This window comes from Nyctereutes procyonoides, unplaced genomic scaffold, assembly GCF_905146905.1.
Source record: "Nyctereutes procyonoides isolate TBG_1078 unplaced genomic scaffold, NYPRO_anot_genome, whole genome shotgun sequence".
Classification (NCBI taxonomy): Eukaryota; Metazoa; Chordata; class Mammalia; order Carnivora; family Canidae; genus Nyctereutes; species Nyctereutes procyonoides.
This window is the reverse complement of record NW_026575025.1, coordinates 12,752,271-12,770,408: the sequence shown is the minus strand read 5'-3', so window position 1 is coordinate 12,770,408 and position 18,138 is coordinate 12,752,271. Positions and strand designations below refer to the sequence as shown.

The window sequence follows — 18,138 nt, the reverse complement described above, 5'->3', positions numbered from 1 at the left end:
TGAAAGGGAGCCTCGTGGGACTATAAATCATGCAAAAGAGAGAAAAGTGGAGGAAGGGTTTGCGGAACAAGGGGAAGAGATGAGAACCTCTTGGTGGGAGGGGAGTAGGGACTGAGAAGCCCTTCGCTGATGTCCAAGAAGCTGGGGGTGGGGCTTCTCCTGAGACCTGACTACTTGTGTCCCCACCCCTGCCTCTGACTGGGGAGGACTCCGCAGGGAGCCCAGGGAAATCACAAACCCCCACAAGGCCCTAAAAGAGCCTCCCTCTGCCCTCCCTCTGCAACAGCTCTGTGTTTCAGGTCCCCACGCACACGGGGACAGGGGGCTGGTCAGTCAGTTGCTTAGTTCAAGCTTCTTGCTCTGGACTCGGGTTTCTGCTGACAGCCCCAGTCTGGCTGGTGGGATTGGAGCTGGGGTGTGGACCAGAGGTGGACCGCGGCCCAGACCTGCCCTCTCACCTGGGCACAAGTGAGGCTAACAGCTGGGAGAGAGCTGTCCTGGCACCTAAGATCCTGGCTGGGAAACGCCAGTGAGGGCAGGGCTCCAGGAATCTGGATCTGCAGGCTGAGTTGGAGGCACTCCACTCCCATGTCACCTGGAGAAAAACTGGACCCACTTCCTGACATCTTCATCTTGCAGCCACCTGTCTTCCATCCGGTGAGCAGCCATTCTGGTCTGGAATCTCCAGGTCCCAAGGCTCCCCCTACTCCAGCTGGACCCAGACTCCCTGAGGGTGCACTTGCCTAGGAATGACTGGGCTCACAGGGTCCTTATATTTTAAAAGTAGTAGCGCCTGGGGTCAGTGCTGTGCCTCTACTGCATGATGGGTGGCTCGGAGGATCTGGGGCTACTAGGGAGAATTGTTGCGGGGGCACCCTGAGTACCCAGGGTAGCCTCATCTCCAGCCTGGAAGAAAATCAGGCTGGAACCTCCAACTCGAGGTTGAGTGGGGGGTCCCCTCCCTTCTTCCTCCTGCTCAGGGCCCATGCAAATTGTCTTTTTTTTTTCCATGCAAATTTTCTGAAGTCTGCCCTTGCTTTACAGAAGGCTGAATGCCCAGCACACTGTGTGCTCCCGTTAATGAATGCTAATTATCACTTTCTCTTTACTTGGCCCTCTCCCTGGGGGTTTGGGGGGAGGGTGGTGAGCTGCCTCAGCTCAGTAATCACAGGCCAGGCCTGGAGCCTGGGAAGTGGAGGAGACTGAGGTACTAAGCCTGGCTATGCTGTGGGCCCTCTGACAGCCCACCTCCCCAGGTGCCTGAGCAACGGGTGAAGCAGCTGCCCAGGTTACAGCCACTCCTTGCTTTGCAAGCTGCGAGGTCCTGGAAGGGCAGCATTGTTGGGGCTCAGTTCCTTCTAGATGGTTCGGGCTTCTAAAGGCTGCTGACAGCTGGAGGGCACGTGAAAGCGAGTCTTGTGTTATGTCAGCATGTGCTTGCGACACGTTCACATTCGTTCTGCAAACACCTAGTGGAACACCTGTGCCAGGGCTAGTGCGGAGCACAGAAGGGAAAGACAGGGCTTCAGCTCTGAGTGGCCAGTGCCTCCAGCAGAAACAGCCAGCCCCCTGGTCTCCCTGTGAGCTGGCCAATGGCCAAACTAGACCTGCAAGTGAAGCATTCTGGGAACACAGGGGAGGGAAGGAAAAACTCAGTCACGTGATGGACAGTGCTTGGAGAAGGTGTCAGAGAACCTTGAAACTCAAGTTGGATCTCACAGGGCAGAGGGAGGGCACAGGAAGCAGCCCTGAAAAGGCAGGGAGTTGTAAACGTGTATTGCGTTTTAGGAGTTCTGCATAGCTTCTGTGTGGGGAAAGGTGAGCCCAGGCTGGTAGGCTAGGCCACTGTTGGGTATCTCTCCAAGTATTCATATCAGGGTCCCAACTTGTCCAGCCTCCTGCCCCCCACCACCCTTCCAGATCCTGAGCTCTAGCCAGTAAAAAGTCCTCAGGACCTCGACACCAGGCCTCTGGAAGCCAGGGTGGCATCCAGTGGACATCAGGTCTCACTGAGGACACGACTATGCTCAAGGAGCGGGGGAGAGGGGCAAGGCTGGTGCTCCAAGGGGCCAATGGAGCTGAATTTGGCAACGTGGCTTTGACATGTGAAGGTCCAGGAAAGGGGAGAAAGTGCAAGAGCACATTTCAGAGAAAACAAATTTTTCTCCATAAGGACATTTTTCTGTTGGGGAAGGAGAATCAAATTTTCTTCTTCTCTGCCCACCCACCTGCCTGACATGGGGGTCCCTAGTAAGACCCTTTCTCCAACCCTCTATGGATAGCCTTCTCCCCTTTTTCAGGTGGTTCCTTATGTCACAACCATTTTCGGCGGCCTGCGTGCAGGCAAGATGGTCATGCTCCAGGGAATGGTCCCTGAAGATGCCCACAGGTAAGGAGTGCACCATGGCACTGCTGGAGCTCAGCCCCAGGGGCATTGAGCTGGAGGCTGCTCCCTGCCTTCAGGGTCTCGGGGCTTCTGACCAGGGGTGCCTTTTGAGAGCACCTCTCACCAGGTTCCAGGTGGACTTCCAGTGCGGCTGCAGCCTGCATCCCCGGCCCGATATCGCCATCCACTTCAACCCTCGCTTCCACACCACCAAGCCCCACGTTATCTGCAACACCCTGCAGCACGGGCGCTGGCAAGCCGAGGCCCGGTGGCCCCACCTGACCCTGCAGAGAGGAGCCAGCTTCCTCATTCTCTTTCTCTTTGGAAACGAGGAAATGAAGGTGAGTAGAAGGGATGGACATCATTGCCTAGAACCTGTGTCCGTCCTTCCGCTGAGCTGCCCACATCATTGTGTTGAGGGGCATTGCCAGGAGGGCTCAAGAACCCAAGCAGCCAGCAGGCCCCATTCCAAGCTGCCCGGGGCCCACATGGCCTGGTACACTAAGCCCTGGAGAGGGCACCACTGCCATAGTCATACCAAGCTCTTCAAGAGTGCCTGCAATACGCTGGGCTCTGTTCTAGCCCCTAAATATCAGCTCGTTAGGGCCTCATGACAGCACACAAGGTGGGTACTCATGTCTTCCCCGTCTCATGGTGGTGGAGGGCCCAGGCCAGGAGAAAGAACTCCACTTCCAGGCTTTCCAGATGTGAACTCCTGCCAGAGAGATGCCAGGACCTTGACCTCTCCAGGGAAAAGGGGGGCTGGTGAGAGCCAGCAGTGGAGGGAGGGTTCTGTGGCATAGGGGTTCACACAGCCACCTGAACCTCCATTTCCTCACCTGGGATAGGGTGGTTGCCGCTGCTGATAGGTCTGCTGAGAGGTGAAAAGAGGGATGGTGTGGGGTGTCAGGGGCAGAGGGACAGAGAAAGGTACCTTGGTTCTAAGGCCAGCCCTGCAACCTTGGGAAGGTCACCTAAGCTCACCAAGCCTTGGGTACCTTGTCTGTCAAATGTGTCTCTCAGAGTTGGTGTGCAGGTAAATGTGGGACACTCCAGGTAAGAGCGCCCAGCGATGCCAGGCACGTTCGTATGGATTCAGTGTACATCAGCTCAGGTGCAGCTGAGCTGTCTGTCTGTCTGCCTGTCTGTCTGTCTATCCAGGTGAGTGTGAACGGACAACATTTTCTCCACTACCACTATCGGCTCCCGCTGTCTCGTGTGGACACTCTGGGCATATTTGGCAACATCTTGGTGGAGGCCATCGGATTCCTGAACATAAATGTGAGTTCCCTTGGGGCCAGTGTGAGTTCCCTGAATGGCAACTGCCCCCGACTTCCCCTGATGTCTGGATGGGCCCAGGACCACCCCCTCTGCCCCAGGCAGGCCCTGTCACACCAGCTATAACCAAGGGGGAGGGGATCCATCAAGTTGCAGGATATGAGGGGGGTGAGGAGCTGACCACAGAAGGGGACCCGAAGGCCACGGCAAGGAGGTGGATCACTTGGACACTTGGAGCCACAAGGCCCAAACAGCAGCTAGCTCTGCCATTCGCCCCCGAGGAGCTTATGAAAAATGCAGATTTCTAGGACCTGCCACCAGACATTCTGAATCAGTAAGTCTAAGTTGGGGCCCAAGAATCAGCACTGCCAAATGCCAAGTTTGAGAACCACTGACAAGGCCTACAGGGAGAATGAGGAGCTGCCAAAGCCAGCCTCTGCCCACCCCCTGGACAGACAGGGTAGGCGGGAGCCAAATAATGACTCTCAGAGCTTGCAGTGGTCCTGAATCCCGCGTGTGGCTTTCTCTCCTTCCCAACAGCCGTTTGCGGAGGGCGGCATCGAGTATCCCATTGGATACGTGAGTCTCTTGGGAGCCAGGTTGGCCTCTGTGGTTCCACCAGGGCTCCCTGCTCCCCCAGCCTGACCTGCCACTCACTGGGCCGCTGCCCAAGTTAACGAAAGCCAGCTGCTCCATCTTCCCTCACTGCACAGTTGCCATGGATACTGCCAGCCCTTCTTGGTCCCCAGCAGGCCTTGATTCGCCTCTCCCAGCCCGAGCCAGCAGGGCCAGCTTGGGAAGATGGACGGGGTGCACTGGCTGCCCAGGATGGCCAGAGCTCCAGGAGTCCTCTCAGGAGATCCCACTCGGCTGGGAAAACTTCTCTTCTCACAACCCGGGGAAGCAGCTGGGGTGGGCTTGTCAGGAGGGAGGGGTAATGAGGCCCAAGGCCACATTCACAATGAGTGAATGACAGACCATCTGTCTAGTTCCTCCCCATTATTCCAGACCTGGGGTCCATCTGGATCCAAGAGGGACCCCCTGGGGCTCTAATCAGTCGCCTATATTGTCTGAGATTGACAACACCCAGGTACCCCCAGTTCTTAATAATAATGTTGAGAACTCTTTCACTGAGCAAGCACTGCATGGCTTCCATGTCCTGTTTCTCTCCTTGTTAGCCCTTCCTGCTGAAGAGCCCCAGCCTGGTAAGTGACCTCCCTTCTGGGTCTGGTGGTGGTGTCCTCCCCGGTGTTGTCCCACCCCTACCTGGTGGGAAATGCCCTCAGCGTCAAGCTGCCCCCTTCCTTTATAGAAACCTGCAGGCTGCCTGGGTGGGCCAGCAGCTTCAGGCTGAAGCTCTAGCTTCATCTTCCCTTTTTCCCACTTATTCTGCACACAATTATTTGCTACTCCTCTGTACCAGGCCTGGTGCCAGGCCCTGGGAGAGAGGGACCAGCTAGTCCCAGCCCTCCAGGTGCTTGCAGGCTGGTGGGGAGGCAGACCAATGAGCAGGTGGTTCAGGATGCAGCAATGGGGGACATGTCAGGGGCTCAGAGCCCCAAAAGGCCAGGGAGAGCTGAGGCCTGCAGTAGATGTTTAAGAAATGAGCAGAGCTGAATCTCCTGGCTGCAGGCCTAGAGGCAGCAGCCCTCCCCAAACTCCTGTGTGCCTCCCTACTCAGTCATCTCCTATCCTCCTACAGAAGGTGCCCTGCTCGTGTGCTCTTCCTCGGGGTCTCTGGCCTGGACAGGTCATCGTACTGCGGGCATTGGTCTTGTCAGAGCCAAAGGAGTAAGTATCCAGATGGAAGGGAGGGGGAAGCAACTCGGAGCTGAGCATGAGCACTACAAGCATTACCTTTTTCATCTCCAACGCCACTGCTCCTTTGTGGAGCTTGTGGTTGGGAAGGTGCTCAGTGCTTAGTCCTAACCACTGAGCACCATCCAGTGGCCAGTGCCCCCAGGGCCCCAACAGCCCCAATTCTGGGAGTATCTGCCCTGTCTGTATGTACATCAGGCCAACCAGCCTCTCGTCGCAGGTACCAGCTGGGGCTCTGGGAAAGGTCCTTCAAGGGCCCAGAGAGAGAATTTGGCCTCCTGGGGTGACACAGTGCAGTGGTTTAGGAGACACGGCCAGGCAGCCCCAGAGAGGAGGTCCCCATTCGGGTGTCTCGGAGTCAGGAACTTGGAGCCACTCAGTGACTACACTAATCTCTCCTACAGGGGGCGCTCCTGCTCCACTCCTCAAACCTGCGGGCTTCAAGCCACTTTTTCTTTTTCCTTCTTTTCTCCCTCCCTACTCCTCCTTCCTTCTTTCCCCTTTCCTTTCCTTCTTGCTGGAATTGTGTTGGATTTCATGACTTTTCTGGGCCGGATTACCTGGATTTGACTTCTGCTGAGGACACTTGCTACCCTTGTGTCCCTTCAAGGCAGTTCCTTTGCCTTTCTGTGCCTCAGTTTCCTTGTCTGTAGAAAGAGGTAATAATACTGCCAGCTTCAGGGTGGTTTACATACTTAGAATTATGGCAGATGCATAATAAGTGCTCTACAAATGTGCTAGCGATCAAAATTACTTCCGTGGAGGGGCAGGAGAGAAAAGGAAAGGCCCTGTATCCTTCCTTTCTGTTTCAGTTTTGTTTTCCTAGAATCATGACCTTACTAAACTCTTGCCCTGCATGCTCTTGCACAAGCCTGTGAATTCTGGGGCAGGCATGCAGCACAGCCCCGGACAGCATGAACCTCCAAAGCCAGGCACGACAGGGCTGGATTCCTGCTTTTGCCTCTTATAAACCATGCGGTCTTGGGGAAGTCACTACCCCTCTTCTGAGCTTCCCCATCTGAATAAAAGGAGAAAGATCATCTCAATCCTAGAGGGAAAATGGACAAGTTCCCAGTGATAGAGATACACCCTCCCCCACAGAAACTTGGAGACATGATACCACATTCATATCCTAGCTCAAAGTCAAATGGTTATGATTGGTCACACAGCAAGTAATTTAACTGCTCTGTCTCAAGAGCCATGAATTCACAAGCCCTCTGAGGCCAGACAGATCACATAAATAGTGAAGCCCTGGGTTGGGAAGGTAAAGTGGAAAGAGTATTTCCATAGAGCCAGATCTTCTGATTATTTTAAAAAGAGGAGCACAAAGCCATCTCTCATATAAACTTCCTCAGTTTTGAAACATGGTCTTACCTGGATGTTGAAGAACACTATGGACCACCCAGGACATTTCTACAGATCACTTCCACCAGGAGCCACCAACATCAAGACTTAGCACAGTGCCTGGCATTCAGCAAGCCCACAATAAATGCTGTCACCATTGTTTTCCGGAAGCAACTGCGGCTTGAAATGGACAAAGGGAGTAGGAATTGGAGGGCATGGAATTCACCACTGTCTGGGGTGTCCTCCTAGAATAGATCCAACAGGAGTCCCTGGAAGGCTGGCCCAAGGTTCACCTTTTCCTGGCTTCACCCCGCCCTGTGTCCCTTGTGCCACCTGGTCTGCCCACTATCGACCACTTCCTGCCCAGGCGTCACTCACCAGTAGCTTCAGGAGTGTGATTTCTAAGGTGCCTTTGGAAGTCCCAGAACAGGAAACAGGATGTGGCTGCCATATGAGGGGCAGGGGCCAGGCAGCAGAAAGTCCCCCAAATCTGGGTCCTATATTGTTCCCAGCCCAACCCAAAGCCCCACAGCTAATACTAGTGACAGGGTCAGCTAGGTGACTTCTTGTCCTTGTCAGTTATATGGGCTGCTGAACCTCAAGCCACTGGATTTCCGGGAGGACTCCGAAAAACACCCACTATGTGCCGCGCACTTGGTAGATTTCATGTACATGACCTCTTTTGTTCCTATCAATGAGAGGTATTGTATTATACAGTAAGATTTGTTAAACAATAGGTGTGATTTGAGCGCTTATTACACCAGGTGCTGTTCTAGCACTTTACACATGTTAACTCAGCCAACACAACTCATGAGACAGGTATGGTACTCCTCTCCCCATACTACAGATCAGGAAACTGAGGCACGGAGCCATGAAGTGACGTCCCCAAGCTCACAGGACTAGAAAGCAGTAGAGCAGGGTTGAAGCCAGATAGACTAGCTCTAACCCCCACAGTATACCTGGCCTATAGCACCCAATAAATGTTAGCTACTACTTATATAATTCTCCCCATCCCAAGGAGGGGGAAACGAGGCAAGGTAATTTGCTCTCCCAGGGTCCTCTAACTGGTGGGTGGCAATGTGGGGACTCTGTCAGGTGTGCCTGGGACTCGCTCAGGTGTTCCCACCCCTCTGAGCTGCTGAATCTTCCAGCTGCACTCCCACATCTGTCTCGGTGCTCAAGATCCAGCAGCCACAGCTTGGAGAAGTCAGGGAGCCCCTTCTCTGGCCCCTTCTCGTAGTTTCACACTGAGCCTGAGTGATGAGGCTGCGCACGTGCCTGTGACGCTTAGGGCTTCCTTCGCAGACAGAACTCTGGCCTGGATCTCGCCCTGGGGATGCAAGAAGCTTATCTCAGCCCCCTTCATCTTCTACCCACAGCGATTCTTCGAGGTCAGTCAGAGCCAAGTAGCCTCATCCTTCCCCAGTGGGCACAGAGCAGCATTCCCCTGGGGAGACAGGGGAACATCCTGGGGCAGGGGGAGGAGGACTGTGGGGCTGGGAAGCCAGAGCCTGCCAGGAGGAAGAAACATCCACCCCGTGGCTCTCAACCTTCCATGTGGGTGCCAGCAATCCCACTTCCAAAACATGGATTTAATTAATCAGAGCAGCCCCTGGCATTAGTGTTATTTAAGATAAAAAAAAAAAAAAACAGTGCCCCACCCCCATGACTCCATTGTGCAGCCAGAGTTGAGAACCAGTGCTGGAGAGAATGCAACAGGCACAGATGGTGAAACCGAGGCCCAGGGCTGGGATCGCGGTGGTCTGATGACAAGCTGGGCGCCCCCCTCCCCAACCGCATCCTGTTCTTTCCCACCCTGGGTGCCCTGTGGTTTGGGTCTTTGTGACCTCCGAGGGGAGGGCTTACTGGGTGGGGTGTCAGGCAGCTGGTGGAGAGTCTGTCTGGAAGCCTGCAGGCCCCTGCTGCCCTTTCCAGGTGCTGCTCCTATGCCAGGAGGGAGGCCTGAAGCTGGCGCTCAATGGGCAGGGCCTGGGAGCCATCAGTCTGCACCGGCAGGCCCTAGAGCAGCTGCGGGAGCTCCGGATCAGCGGCAGCGTCCAGCTCTACTGTGTCCACTACTGACAAGTGAGCCAGGGACTCCGCCAGGGAAGAGAAGGGCTAGTCCGTGCCTAGCGCCCCATAGGTGGCTCAGCTCTCCTCCCTTCAAAAAGATTAGAGGTATGCCTGTCACCACCACCTGAGTCAGCAGGGGCTTTGGGCCCCACAGCAGAGGGAAGGAAACTGTGTGAAAAGGCTCCACCCACCAGGAGCCTGGGACCTGGCTCCATCCTCCTTTAGGGCCTACACAGGGGGCAGGTGTAACAGCCTAGCAAGGACACTCAAAGGTACAGTGGCTTCGGGGCGCCTGGGTGGCTCAGTCAGTTAAGCGTCCAACTCTTGGTTTCAGCTCAGGTGGTGATCGCAGGGTCATGAGATGGAGCCCCATGTTGGGCTCCGTGCTCAGCAGGGAGTCTGAGATTCCCTCTCTCCCTCTCCCTCTGCCCCTACCCTGCTTTTGAGCACACCCTTCTCTCTCTCAAAATAAAATCTTTTTTAAAAAAGTACAGTGGCTTAAAGAATTGAGACATGCATTTCCTTCTCATCTAACAGTTCTGGAGAAAATGGTCCTGGTCTGTGGAGCAGCCCCATGGACCTTTGGGAGGGTCCCAGCCATGGCGCCCCATTTCTGGGGCATCATCATCGTCTGGGTGGCTGGGTCTCGGATACCACCACCCTAGGTTTCAGTCACTGAGAAAGTAACTAGAAAATGTATACAAGGCCCACCTGCTTTCAGAAGCCCCAGCCTGGGATTGGCATGGCCTGTGTACACTCACATCTCCTCCATAAGCAGTGGGTCACAGGCCACTCTGGGCGCAAGGAAGGCTGGAAATGTGCTCCAGTGGGATGGCCAAGTGCCAGGCCATGGTTCCACCACTGTGATTCCTGGTATGTGCAGGTAGATTTTGTGTTTTCCATGTCCTGTGCTATTTTTTCCCTATATTTTCAGCTTTCTTGCTTGCTACTGGATTGCTGAAATCTTTAATCACCCTCCCCACCTTTTTTTTTCTTATAGTGGCTTGGAAGTTATAAGCTGCATTTTATACTGCTAGTGGTTTTCCTCATTTTTTATTATTAACAATAAAATTGGGGGATCCCTGGGTGGCGCAGCGGTTTGGCGCCTGCCTTTGGCCCAGGGCGCGATCCTGGAGACCCAGGATCAAATCCCACGTCGGGCTCCTGGTGCATGGAGCCTGCTTCTCCCTCTGCCTGTGTCTCTGCCTCTCTCTCTCTCTCTGTGTGACTATCATAAATAAATAAATAATTAAAAAAAAAAACCAATAAAATTGACTTTTGGAGATGGGTAAAATTCTGAGTTTTAATATATGCGTGGATTTGTGTAACCATCACCATCACAATCAGGATGTATAACAGCCCCATCTCTCCAAAAAACTCTCTTGTATCACTGCTTTGTAACTATACCTTCTCCACCCCACCCCTAACCCCAGCAACCAGAGGATCTGTTTTCCACTCTGACATTTTGATTTTCAAAATGTCATAAATGGAATCATAGTATCTGACCTATTTAATCCAGTTTCTTTCATTCTGCATTATCCTTATTTAAAAAAAAAAAAAAAAAGATTAGAGGTGCCTGAATGGTTCAGTTAAGCATCTGGACCTTTGGCTCCAGACATGATTTCAGGGTCCTGAGATGGGGTCCTGCATCGAGCTCTCTGCTCAGCGGGGAGTCTGCTTCTCCCTCTCCCTCCCCACCACTAGTGCTGTCGCTCTTTCTCAAATAAATTAAAAAGAAAAGATTAATTTATTTATTTGAGAGAGAGAGTGCATGAGCAAGGGTGAGGGGAGGGGAGGCGGGGGGGGGGGGGAGCAGACCCCCTGCTGAGTGGGGAGCCCAATGTGGGATGTGGGGCTAGATCTCATGACCCCATGATCAAGATCATGACCTAAGCCAAAACCAAGGATTGAACCACCCAGGTGCCCCTGCATTAACCCTTTTGAGGTTAATCTAAATCGAGATTAATCTTGCTGTATGTATTAGGGACCCATTTCTGTTTATTACTCAGCAGTATTCCATTGTACCACAATTTGCTTATCTATTGATCCATCGAAGAACATGTGGGGTGGTTTTCAGATTTTGGCAGTCATGAATAGAGCTACTAAAAATATTTGCATGCAAGTCTTTGATGAATATAACCTTTAATTTCTCTAGGGTAAAAACCTGGTAGTAGAATTTCTGGACCATATGATAAATGCATGTTTGATTTTATAAGAAACTGCCAAACTATTTTTCAAAGAGTGACTGTACCATTCTGCATTCCCACCAGCAATGTGGGAGATTTCCAGGTGTTCTGCATCTCTGTACTTGTTGCTGTCAGTATTCTTTATTTTAGCCATCCTCACTGGTGTGTAGGGGTATCTTGTTGTGGGTTTTTTGGGTTTTTTTGCCACTGGCTGCTTGGAGTTTATTGTCCACTTGGTGCAAGGCACACAGTCCCAGGGTGTCGGGAGGGCTTGCGTGTGGCTTGGACAGGAAAGAGTGGGATTCTCTCCACTTCCTTTTTTGGTGCTTTGCTATTTTGATACAAAAGAACCCAACAGCTTCTGCTCGCTGCAGCCGGCCTAGTCCACAGGAAAGGGGGGGAGGCGAGGGAGGGGGATGAGCCGGGCCCTCCGGCGAGCCGGGCGCCTCGGGAGCCGGTGCGGGCGCTCAGGACGGCGGCCCGGGGTTGGCTCGGCCAGGCTGGCGCCCGGGCTGCTTCCTCACGGCTTCCAGGGCCACGTCCCCGGTGCCGGCGCCGCCGGAGGCCTGGGAAGGCTGCGGGCGCCCCGGCGACTCCAGCACGGTGGCCGTGGACGCGAGCGCGGACTTCCCGAAGCCCCTGCCCGCCGGTGGCCCGGGTCGGCCTCGGGGAGCCCCGGGGGCGCCGCGGGGTGTCGGGGCCGCGGCCCGCCCGGCCGCCCAGGAGCCCGGCGCCGGTATAGCCGTGCGTGGCCACGAGCGAGCCGCCGGGCGGGGTGGCCGCCGTGAGCTCCCGGCCCCGGCCCCGGCCCCGGCCCCGGCCCCGGCCCCGGCCCCCGGCGGCGCCAACGAAGCCGCCCTGGGCGCGTCCCGCGGGCCCGGGGCTCCGGGAAGCCGCCGGGCCGCCCCGCCCCGCCCCGCCCGCCCGCCCGGCCCCCACCTCGGCGGCGACCCCTGGCGGGCCTCGGCGCGCGGGCACAGGTGGCGGGGGCGGGGACGGGGGCGGGGACGGGGGCGGGGGCGCCGGGCGGGGGCGGGGACGGGGCGGGGGCGGGGACGGGGCGGGGGCGCCGGGCCGCCGAGGAGACCGCGAGGGCCGCGCCGCCACCGACGCCGCCGGCGCACGCTCCAGTTGTGGTGTCGATTTACTTTTCCCTAAGGTCTGAAGGTGGTGAGCGGCGCATCTGCTCTCTGGTGCAGCGCCTGTTTTCTCTTTTATTTTCTTCAGTTTTTTTTTAAAAAGCAATCTTTAGGGGATCCCCGGTGGCTCAGCGGTGTGTCGCCCGCCTTCAGCCCAGGGCGTGACCCTGGAGGCCCGGGATTGAGAACTGCGGCGGGCTCCCTGCATGGGGCCTGCTCCTCCCTCTGCCTCTCTCTCTTTCCGTGTGTCTCTCATGAATAAATGAATAAAATCTTTATTAACAAAAACATGTATTTTTTAAATGTCTCCCCACCTCGTCTTTTCATTCTCTAAGCAGCTCCTTTCACAGAGCAGGAGTCTAGCTTTGGTTCTGATTCATCAATTTTTTCTTTTTTTCTTTTTTTAAAATATTTTTTTCTTTATTTATTTATGATAGTCACACAGAGAGAGAGAGAGAGGGAGAGACACAGGCAGAGGGAGAAGCAGGCCCCATGCACCTGGAGCCCGATGTGGGACTCGATCCTGGGTCTCCAGGATCGCACCCTGGGCCAAAGGCAGGCGCCAAACCGCTGCGCCACCCAGGGGTCCCTCATCAATTTTTTCTTGTACGGATTGTCCTTTTAACGTCATGTCTAAGAATTCTTTGCCACATGAAGATTTATCCTTTGTTTTCTTCTAAAAGTTTTATACTTTTGTTAAATAATAAAACTGAACTAAGGAAATCTGGAGATCAAACTGGCTTTATTAAACCATTCATGAGCAGGTATTAAGCCCTGTGGGACCCAGGAAATTGAACAAAACCCCCCACCCCTGGACAAGCAGAGCAGGACTGACTCTATTTTGGGCTGCACCCGCCCTGTGCCTCGCGCTGACCTGCTTATTACTTAGGGCACTGCCCTGCCCTCGTCAATGACCAGGGCACACCCTAACAGGAAATCCGGCTCAGCGGACCAGCTTGACTGTGCAACTTTCTGCGTATCCCGTTGGCCACTGGCCCCTATAAAGCTGCTACGCCTCTTAGTCTCGGGGTCCAAGTCCCTGCCCCGCTGCGTGGGGTATACTTGGACCCAAGCTGGAGCTTGTAAATAGACCCTCGTGTGATTGCGTCGGTGTCGGCTCCTTGGCGGTTTCTCGGATTCGCAGTCTTGGGCACAACAGCCCCAGCTTGGGAACTCAGTCTAAGTGACACCATTTTGGGCCTGTGGTCTTTTTTTAGCAAACCCAACTTAAAAAGACTAGTCTGGAGAGGGGCCTGGCTGGCTCAGAAGAGCATATAACTCTTGATGTTGGGGTCATGAGTTCAAACCCCATATTGGATGTAGAGATTACTTAAATAAATAGAAACTAAAAATAAAAATGTAGAAAGTAAGAACATGATAACCACTCAGAGCTAGTTCAATTAATTTATGAAATGATGAGAGAAAGAATCTTGCTTTCATTACTTAAATATTAGCAACACTCTGTTAAAAGTAGAGTTTAAACTGAAATAGCAAAGCAATCTCCTGGACCAAGAAACAAACACTTTCAAAGTAAGATCAGCTACTTCCACCCGCAGCCACTTCCTGACCACACATTCCAGACATCTGGGGAGTTCTTAAAACATGCTCTTTCCTGGTCACCACCCCAGAGCGATGAAATCAGAGTATCTGGGGGTGGGGCCTGTGCCTCAGAATATTTTAAGAGCTCCTAGGAGATTCTGACTGCAGCCAGAATTGAGACTATTTCAGGCCTTGAAGACTCTGGAAATTTCCAGACCCTTTTACATATGAAATTGCTGCAGGAAAGAAGATGCTTCATGTGATGCCAGCACAGCCCTTGGTAGGGACTAGCCACCAGACGGCTGAGAGCCAGGCTTGAGAAATGGGATCCAGGCTATGGGAGGATAGGGTAGAGGGGAAGATAAAGTAGCAATGCCAGAGAACGTGGGGACACCCCAAATTAGGGGGCCAAGATCCTAAAACATGGCGTGAGCAAGAGGGAGACTGGGCAATGTGCCAGACTCAAGGTGACGGGATCTATGCTGATGAACCTAAGGTAGACCCCGTGACCTCTCTGAGCCTCAGCTCCCCGTGTAGAATGGGGATGGTAAGCCATTGCTCTGATCACCCCACCGGGCTGTGAGGCTCAAATGTGAGCAGTCCTCTCTGTTTTCCAGCACTTTTCCATGCAGTTCATTCCAGTAAAAACCCCGCGAGGTAGACGGGATAAGGAGGAAAGCCAGGCAAACCAGCAAAGTAGCTTGTCAGAAGTCACAGAGCTGGGCTGGGAGTGCCAGAGTCGGAACCAGCTCTTCCTGTCTCCTGGTCGGTACCCGTTCTCAGGGCTCTCCAACAATGATCCTCCTGAACACAGCTCCCAAGGCAAAAAAAAACCTGAGTTCAAATCCTACTACCTCCACGAGCTTGGATGTCATGGCTTTGGGCAAATCCAGTGTGTTCCCATGGAGAGATATGGGCAATTATATCAACCCAGCGGGATGGTGGGGAATTTATGAGTCAAAATTACTTAAAATGCCTTGAACTGAGTTGGAACTCAATAAATGGTGGCTCTTGCAGGAAATGTGAGAAATAATAGGCTGCCCCCTCTGCCACGTTGCCAGTGCACCCCCCACCTCCACCCCACCCCCGCCCCAAGCATGAGCACAAGGCATCTCACCTGTGGGGACCGTATCTCAGATGCATAACGAAGTGCTCACCAATGCTTTCCAGCCAGGTGGACTCCCTGCATTCAACAATCTGCTCCACAGAACTGATGACCTCGTCCACACGCAGGGGCTGTTAAGCTGGTTGCTTTAGGATGTGAAGAACTTACTGGGAATCATAGACAGGCACACTCTCCACTCTGGGTGGGGGAGGTTCGGGGTGCAGCACAGGAAAGGGCTGGAAAGGAGGGCAGGTTGCTCCACGCTGCTTGATCAGCATTCTGCACTGCCACCTGCGATGTTACACTGTCGCCGCAGGTAGGATCCAACATCGTGGAGTGTCCTGCTCTGTTCCTTCGATGATTCAGAAAGAGGCAGCTTTTCCTAAGGAGCTTCTCCAGGCCAGGCCCCGCGTGGTTCTTCTGTGTGTCTTCTCATTGCGCTTCTCCCCTATCCCAAAGGGGTAAGTATTCTCCTCCCCCTTGAGGAAACTGTCTCTCAAGCCTCAGGAAGATGGAGCAGCACCCCCAAGGTCTCTGCTCCGAGGCTGCAGAGCCAGGAGGAAGAAGCAGGGCTCACAGATTATGAAGGGCCCGCTTTCTCTGCGCAGCCAGGCTGACACTGTACAGGGCATTTCGTAAATAAGTTCTGTTTGGGACACCCAAAAAATGCAGTTCAATTGATGTACAACAAATCACATCCTGTAGAGAATAAAGGGTCCAGAGTCTTTTATTTCCAAAGAATTCAAGGTGCTCAGTAGGAAGGAACAAAGTATTACAAGTCAGTATGCACGAACACATTCATGCTTCTAAACCCAAGGGATGGGAACACCTGGAAGGCTCAGTGGATGAGCATCTGCCTTCAGCTCAGGGTGTGGTCCCGAGTCCTGGGATCCAGTCCCACGTAGGGCTCCCTGCAGGGAGCCTGCTTCTCCCTCTGTCTGTGTCTCTGCCTTTCTTTCTCTGTCCCTTATGAATAAATAAAATCCTTTTTAAAAAAATAAATCCAACGGATGCTCTTTAAACAGAAAATCTTTCCCAGCCTGCAGGGGCCATATTCCCGTCTCCCACATAGATGGCCCTGTGGTCGTAGCCACTCTGAAAAATCTCAACCAGCTTTCCAGGTCTGCCGTTTGGGAGACCAGGGAGATGCAAACACTTGTCGCAAGAAGAATGCCCAGCCCCGCCATCCCTGTCACAGGATTCCCTTTGTGCAGATGCCAGACACTGGAGTCTGGGAAAAATGACCTGCACTCCCATCCCTGAGTCGTGGAAAAGGAGAGAGGGTCCTACGAGAACACATTCATTCAGATGTGTGTTCACGTGCCCATGCCTGTATGGCCGTGTTTCTGTACATATGTGGTCATGACACCACATGTCCCAGCACCTTTCTGATGTGTCCTAGCACCCCCGGCCAAGGCAATATTGGGAAGTCCATGTCAAGTCTCTTCCCTCCTTGCAGACGGATCAGCACCCCTCTGCTCATGGGGTCGCTGACCATGTCGAGGCCCCTCCTTCAATCTCCTCCGGCGTCCGAATGCCTTTCTCTCTTGACTGATGTCCTGAGCCAGGGAGCAGGATCTGGTGGGTCACACAGCCGTAGGGGGTAAAGTGGACATCTGCCAGCCAGTCCTCCCAACCACACATCCTGAGGAAGAAGCATCATCACCCCTTGTTCAGAGGCAGGAACCCGGGCTCCCAGACTGTAATTTGCCCCTCTCTGAGTCCCCAGGTCCCTGGGGTGTCCACCTCCCTCTGCACGAATCATGTCGTGCTGGGACTTCCCCTGCGTCTGTTAAAAGGCTGAGCTGGGTCTCCCACTAGTTGCCCCAGGGCCCTGCCTTCCACACCCCGTTTCTTGTCACTATTCCACCCAGGACACCCCAGCTGCAAGAATGAATACCTTTTCTGTTCCTCCTCCTTCTATGTTCCTGAGCTGAGAAGAGCATTCCGCATCCCAACCCCTCATTCCTGGTACCCAACCCCAATGAGAGCCATCCTAAGTCCACTATCTCTCTCACACACTCACTTCCACCTACACCCCCGCAACCTGTGTCCGTTCACCAAGTCCAGTAAATGATAACTCTAGAAGTTTCTCCTGAACTTGCCTTCTCGTCCATCTCCCATCCTCTGACTTGGTTCAAGGCAGCCCCATTCCTGCCTTCATGATGCCCATGGCCTCTTCACCAGCACCCCTGCCTCCTGTCCCTTCTCCCCCACATCTGGTCTCCCCAAGACCCACCGTGGCTTTCCCACAGAGCACATCTGGCCTCAGGGCATGGGGCCTGCTCTGTGGGCCACTCACAGGCCCTCCTCACCCTCCCTGCCCTCTGCTCCACAGGCTGCCAGGCTTGCCCTTCTCACCACACAGCTGGCTCCTGCCTCTGCTCCCCTGCACACCTGGCTGTCTCTGCCCCACCCGGCTCCCTTCCTCTTCTCACCCACACCCGCTCCCTTCCTCTTCTCACCCACACCAGAAAGTCCTCTCTGAGAAGCTGCCATCAGGCCCAGCCTGGCTCAGCTGTCCCTCTCTGGGTCCCCAGGTCCTGGGGCAGCCACCCCCTCTGCACAGATCATGTTGTGCTGGGACTTCCCCTGCCTGCCTGCCCCTCTTCTGGGTTTGGAGCTCCACTGGGGCGGGATCCTGTGTGGTGCCCCTTGCCTCCTTCCTCTCTGGAAACCAGTGAGGGCCTGGCCTAGAATGGGGGCCAAGGGAATCTCCATGGAAGAGAGGCTGGAGGACCAGCAGGGCTGGGACCCAGGGCCAGGGCCTCCCCTCTCTCAGCCAGGGTACGGCAGGCCCAGAGATGGCAAACACAAGGGGTCTATTCACTTTATCCCTCAACACAGAAGGCCACAGCCAGGGCACTTCGATAGGAGCCAAAATCTGAGCATGTTTCCTATCTGGATGAGAAAGCGGCCAGCTCCCTTGCAGAGCTAGGCCAGATGGCCTTTCATTTTACAGATTATAAGACAAGCCTTCTAGGAATTAGTCCATTTCCTGGAATAATGTACAAAGCCAGCTTGCTCCTTTGAGAGGCACACCACTGACCTGAAACCGAAGCTGCCGGGAACTTCAATGACCAAATAGGTGGGGCTGCTGGGACTGGGTATTTCCCTTCCTGGGCGAATAGTCTGGAACTGGAATGGAAAGACTATAGGAGGACGGGGAGGGCCAGAGGTGCTGTTGGGGGAGTGAGAAGCTCCAAGCCCGGGGCCAGGAGCAGAGGCAGACAGGGTGGGGATTAGGTCGCCTCCCGGAACCCGAAGACT

At 54.3% G+C, this 18,138-nt stretch overlaps 1 protein-coding gene across 4 annotated transcripts; it reads left to right on the top strand.

The window, feature by feature from the left end:
* Positions 1-193: 193 nt before the first annotated feature.
* Positions 194-9,390, top strand: LGALS12 (galectin 12). 4 transcript variants are annotated; one of them, XM_055315059.1, is made up of 9 exons: positions 197-657; positions 2,301-2,389; positions 2,514-2,727; positions 3,548-3,667; positions 4,205-4,243; positions 4,843-4,869; positions 5,367-5,455; positions 8,132-8,217; positions 8,762-9,390. In XM_055315059.1, exons 1-9 carry the CDS (start codon positions 589-591, stop codon positions 9,025-9,027), a joined length of 999 nt encoding a protein of 332 aa, XP_055171034.1. In that variant the 5' UTR covers positions 197-588; the 3' UTR covers positions 9,028-9,390. The 4 variants fall into 4 exon arrangements, with proteins under 4 accessions (XP_055171037.1, XP_055171034.1, XP_055171035.1 ...); XM_055315061.1 differs by having other exon boundaries at positions 198-657; positions 8,067-8,217; XM_055315062.1 differs by lacking the exons at positions 8,132-8,217; positions 8,762-9,390 and adding an exon at positions 6,838-8,060 and having other exon boundaries at positions 194-657.
* The last annotated feature ends 8,748 nt before the right edge of the window (positions 9,391-18,138 follow it).

Coding starts and splice junctions, on each gene's coding strand:
- LGALS12 (XM_055315059.1), top strand. CDS start 589: ATGTCACCTGGAGAAAAACTGGACCCACTTCCTGACATCTTCATCTTG. Junction 2,728..3,547: donor TTGGAAACGAGGAAATGAAG/GTGAGTAGAAGG, acceptor CTGTCTATCCAG/GTGAGTGTGAACGGACAACA. Junction 8,218..8,761: donor ACCCACAGCGATTCTTCGAG/GTCAGTCAGAGC, acceptor TGCCCTTTCCAG/GTGCTGCTCCTATGCCAGGA.